Source organism: Lipotes vexillifer, unplaced genomic scaffold (genome assembly GCF_000442215.2).
Source record: "Lipotes vexillifer unplaced genomic scaffold, Lipotes_vexillifer_v1.1 scaffold528, whole genome shotgun sequence".
NCBI classification, from domain to species: domain Eukaryota; kingdom Metazoa; phylum Chordata; class Mammalia; order Artiodactyla; family Lipotidae; genus Lipotes; species Lipotes vexillifer.
The window spans coordinates 702,211-707,760 of record NW_006794582.1 but is presented as its reverse complement, the minus strand read 5'-3'; the positions used below and the strand labels follow the sequence as shown (position 1 = coordinate 707,760).

Sequence of the window (5,550 nt, the reverse complement as noted above, 5' to 3'; positions counted from 1 at the left end):
GGGGGGCGGGGGGGGGGGTGTGCTCGGCCTGCCCAGTACCCAAACCCCTGAGCACACCCATCACCCTGTCACAAATCACCCTGTCACAAATTCATTCTGGCAACTTGTGGAATGAATTCAATTCAGGGGTTTTTCACTGAATTCACCGAAACAAGCACAATAGGGGTTGTTTTGTTTTGCTTTGTTTTTTTCAGTTTACATCAAATCACTCATTCATATATTCATTCAACACACATACATTGAGTGCCAAGTATTAGTCTAGGCAACTGGAGACATCAGTGGACAAAACAAAGATCTGCACTCATGAAGCTGGCATTCTAGTGGAGGGAGGCAGACAGTAGACAATAATTGTGATAAATAAGTAAATTGTGTAGTGTGTTAGAAGGTGATAAGTACTGTGGGGAAAAAAGAAAAAGTCGAACAAGGGAAAGGAGATGAGGGGTGTGTGTGTGTGTGTGTGTAGGTTTCAATTTAAATACAGTGGTCAGAGTGAGCCTCACTGAGAAGATGAAATTTGGAGGTGAGGAGCAAGCCTGCAAATATCTGGGAGAAGAACATTCAGGCAGGGGCAAGAGACAGTGCAAAGGCCCTGAGGCAGGAGTGCCTGGTGGGTTGGAGGAGCAGGTCAGAGAGGTGACCGTGAGGGGCAGATGAGTCTGTATAACTGGTTTTTACTCAGAGAAACAGGAAGCTATATCAGGGTTTTGAGGAAAGGAGTGATATGATTGACATATTTTAAAAAGCAAAGGTTGTTTGTTTTGTGTGTGTGTGTGTGTGTGTGTGTGAGGGGTAGGGTAAGATGGAGAGATGGCCTGGAGAGAGGTGGCCTCCTTCAGTGTGTCAGTCCCACGCTGTGCTCCTTAGCACTGCAAGTTGGGTGAGCCCAGGATTTCAGAGACCGATGACTGGCATGGACACTCACAGTGATGTCACTTTACTCATTTGCAATGAAAAAGAATACTCCCATCAGCTGATCACACATCCCTCCCCGCTGGAAAGACACTGTAATCAGAGGCCTGGCCAACCCATGGGGCACGAGCCCTGGGAGGCTCCAGTCTTTAAGAGCTTGTGGGTTCCACAGTTGCTCCTTCCATCCTGGAATAAACATACAAATCCTCCAGAGGCAGTGCCTCCCACGTGTTTGGGCTTGGTAAGAACTACCCAGTGCTGCTTTGTGTATCTCTTCATCATCTTACAGTTCATTCATTCCACAATCATTTATTAAAGTCAGGCACTGAAGATCCAAAATCAACACAAGAGTTACCATCAAACCAATATCTGATATTTATTGAGCATTTACTCTGTGCCAGGAACTGATCTAAGTAACACTTCATGCACTATTAATCATTTAATCTTCAAAAAACCCTCTTGTGAGGGAAACTGAGGCACAGAGCCATTAGTCAAATACTGTGCATGCTGTTAGGGTATCTAATTCTGTCCATAATAGTGCAGTGGGAGAAATGGTTAACAGCAAGGTGTTATGGAAGCTCAGAGCTGACATCTAAATCAGACATGGGGTCAGGAAGGCTTCTTGGAGGACACGATCTTGAGTGGACTCATTCTAAGTCATGAACATGAACAGGTGACAAAGAAACTAAGGAAAGAAATATCTCAAGAGCACCATCATACAGATACTGCTCCTTCCTTCCAGAAACTCTTCCAGGACATTTTATTTTAACTACTCTTTACCTATACATCTCTCCAAGCTCAACTGTGAGCTCCTTGTAAGTCCTAGAATAGCTGGTTCATCCTTGTAATAGGTGCCAGCATATATGGCCATTCCTAAGACTCCCTTGGGCACCAATGGCATCGAGCACCTCCTGTGTGCCAGATGCTACTTTCCACTTTCCAACCCTCCACTTTGGCATCCCACAGCAAAGCCCATTCTCACAGATACGCACCCTGCCCGTACGGACGCCACAGAGACCACGCATGCGCTCAACGCTCGCATTGACCCTGGGACGCAACGTCCAACCCTGGGACGTTGACACCCAGGCTGCACACACACAAGGGCATGCACACGTACCCAGCCACCCCTCCACCACCAGTCCTGAGATATCTCAGCCACCCCTAACTGTCCTCTCCCTAATACTGCCCCACCTGTGGCACCCCAGGCCAGCGACGGGCTGCTGGTGCGCTGGCAGAACAAGACACTGGAGAGCCTCATCGAGCTACACAACAAGCCCCCCGTCTGGAATGATGACAGTGGCTCATACACCCTCAACTTCCAAGGCCGAGTCACCCAGGCTTCGGTCAAGAACTTCCAGATTGTCCACGCCGATGACCGTGAGTATCTGAGGACCCAAGCCAGGCTGTTCCCCACCACCTCTAAGACCTCAACCCTTACTCAAGTCTTTCCCCCACCCCCCATCTCTCTCTCCCTCTCCCTCTCCCTCTCTCTATATATAACACACACACACACACACACACACACACACACACAGGAGTGGAGGTGTCCTTTATCTCTGGAGCCAGAACATTCAGGAAGGTCACTCTCTCCTGCGGGGGCATTGACATTGTACTCCCAGGAGCCTCATATATTCCAAGCAGGTGTCTTGGGGCTCACTGTTCCAGGCCGTCTTTCTAGCACTGACTAGAGCCTGGGGTAGATATTGGGGTATTCTGGGTAAGACTGTGTTGAAGGGACAGTTACGCTGCTGGAGCTTAAAAAACACTGATAGGGAGTTCCCTGGCGGTCCAGTGGTTGGGACTCAGCACTTCCACTGCCGGGGCCCTGGGTTCAATCCCTAGTCAGGGAATTAAGACCCCGCAAGCTGATACTGCAAGCCATGTGACGCGTCCAAATAATAATAATAATAATAAATACAAATTTAAAAATAAAAAAGACTGATAGACCAACCCCCATGTGGCCAAGAAGGATGCTGAGGCTCAGAGAGGGCAGCACATTATCCAAAGTCTCTCAGCAACTCCAGGCGGTTACCCTAGCCCTCAAAATTTATTTCATAAACACTTAAACAGTGTTTATGTTTACTTAACACATGAGGCTTTCTATGGACCAGGCACTGTTCTCAGGACTTCACAGATACTGAATCATTAAATCTTTTCAGGAATTCCCTGGTGGTCCAGTGGTTAGGATTCTGTGCTTTCACTGCCAAGGGCACGGGTTCAATCCCTGGTCGGCAAACTAAGATCTCCGCAAGCTGCACCGCCGAAAAAAAAAAATTAAATCTTTTCAGCAGCCCTGTGAGGAAGGTATTATTATTGTCCCTGTTTGGCAGAGGAGAAAACCGAGGCACAGAGAAGTTAAGTAACTCATACATATAGCTTGTGAGAGGCAGAGGTGGGATTAGAACCCAGGTAGTCTGGCTCCAGTGCCCAACCCCATGAGGATGGTTGCCTTTTAGGAGTAGGAAATATAAATCAAGCATTTCTATCGTTCTCTCTCCAGTGAGGTCAAAGGCCTGCCCTCGAAGAGTTAGGGAAATAAAATGTACCTTGAACACAATTAAGTAAAAATGTCCCCTGTTACAAGCCTTGGGGAGAGGTCCCCACTAGGGTGAAGGGGTTTGGATATGGAACGTTATCTCCCAAGGACTTTCCAGGTTCCCAGAACTGGTTAACATTGAGTGAGTTCCCTACCCCCACTCCATCCTAGGGATGTGCCCCCTGTGTCACCTGTCCTGAAGCCTTGAAAAACCGCTCTCCAGATCACATTTCTGGTGGAGCCTGGTCGGCCGAGGTTGGGGGTATTTTTAGCAACATCCTGTCCCTATGGATGCTGGGGGAGGTGTTGGGATTGAGGCTGGAAACCTGGGCCAGATATGGGATGGGGGCTGAGGGGGCCACTGGATAAGGAAGGGAACCATGAGGCTGGTGGTCTAAGACAGGACTTGGGGTCTGGGGGTGGGAAGAAGAAGGAATGGGGCAAAGACCAGAGGCGTTGGAAAGGAAGGATTCTAGGCTTAAGGAAGTTTGACCGGTTTCTCTAAGTGCGGGCTGGTCATATGCATAGCCCTGGGCAGCAGAAGGTAAGGCAGGGTCGCCGCCCTCAGGGGCTTACCGTGGCTGGTAAAGCTGCAGGCAAGTGGGGCTTGCTGGGCGAGATAAGAGGGTGGATGGACGGTGGGGTGAATAACTGAGACGTGGCTAAGGACTGGGGCCCCAATGCAAGAGTGGGGGGACTTCCCTCAATGTTGAGGGCACTGTCTGCCAGGAGGGAGAACCCAAGAGGTCTCGGGCCGGCCCCCCCAACCCCGTCTGTGTCCATAGCCGACTACATCGTGCTGCAGTTCGGCCGCGTGGCCGAGGACGCCTTCACCCTAGACTACCGGTACCCGCTGTGCGCCCTGCAGGCCTTCGCCATTGCCCTGTCCAGTTTCGACGGGAAGCTGGCCTGCGAGTAACCCTAGTAGTCCTCAGCGCCCGCCAGGGTTGGGGAAAGGATTCAGTTTGGAGGCTTGAACGGTCCCTTCACCAGAGTCCCCACCGAAGACTCCTCCCTTGTCGGGGGCTGACCCCGCTGTCTCCGGGTGACCTCCATCCACTGCCCAGCCTGGCACAGGCGAGGCAAGGGAGGAGCTCACACGGCGGGTCGGACGGAGATGAAGAACATCTGGAGTTGGAGCCGCACATCTGGTCGCGGAGCTAGCCTGCGCCGCTTCACCACCACCCCCGCCCGGCGCCCCAGTCACTTCCTGTCCAGGAGCAGTAGTCAGTGTTGTTTTAACCCCCTCTGGGACCGTACTAGGGCTCCAAGGAGGGGGGCGGGCTCCGAGGAGGGGGTAGGTGATGGGGAACGAAAACCGGGTACCCCACATCCCCAATAAAGCTGCGTCCTAGGCCAAGAGGAGCAGTGGTTCTTCGGCGCGTGCGGAGAAAGAGGCGGCGGGAGGGGTCCGGAGCGCGGGAGAGGTCCGGAGGGCGGGTTGGAGGCCTCCCTTCCCCACCCCCCAACCCGCTCAGGCCCCGGGCGCTCCCGCGTCCCCTCCCACGCGCCCATCGTGGGTCCTACCGAAACTCGGCTGGCTCGCGATGTCGAGACGCCCCCCGCGGGGGCCCCGGGGAGCCGGGCCGAGAGGGAGGGCCCCGGAGGTCCGGGAAGAGGGGGAAAGGGAGAAATTCGAGAAACAAGCCTCTCGGGGAGAACCAGACAAACCGGGTTCGGGCAGGGCGGGCGCAGCCTCCAGGGCGGGGCCGGGTCTGGGGCCCGAGGAGTAAGGGGGCGGGCCCTCAGTCGGGAGAAGGCGCTCCGCCTCGGCCGTTCGGGACTCGGGTAGGGGGTAGGGAGACCCGAAGACCGTGCGCCCCGGCTCCGCCGGGCTCCTAGTGACGCGGCACCCGGGCCCCTGCACCGACGGGAGTCCTGCCCCCGAGGTGGGAGCTCCGCCCTCGGCCCCGCCCAGGCCGGAGCCCCAAATTCCGGCGGGGGACTGGGGAGGTAGGGTAGGGCAAGCGAGGTTGAGAACGCCGCTCCGGCAGGCGAGGAACGGGGCGCCCAGGCGCGGAGAGGCCGGGGGTCGCCTGGGGTCCCGAAGCGTCACGGTGGGAAGCCCAAGCGCGGTCGGGGGCGGCCCTGCGCGGCCGCGCCTC

The 5,550-nt window shown here is 54.3% G+C and overlaps 1 protein-coding gene across 2 annotated transcripts in view; it reads left to right on the top strand.

Moving 5' to 3' along the window:
- Positions 1 to 4,364, top strand: part of TULP1 (TUB like protein 1) — a 13,826-nt gene extending 9,462 nt beyond the window's left edge. For both annotated transcript variants that reach the window (XM_007467253.1, XM_007467252.1), the window contains 2 exons: positions 2,115 to 2,286; positions 4,231 to 4,364. In XM_007467253.1, coding sequence (XP_007467315.1) covers positions 2,115 to 2,286; positions 4,231 to 4,364 — 306 coding nt within the window. The remainder of the gene's footprint in view (positions 1 to 2,114; positions 2,287 to 4,230) is intronic.
- The last annotated feature ends 1,186 nt before the right edge of the window (positions 4,365 to 5,550 follow it).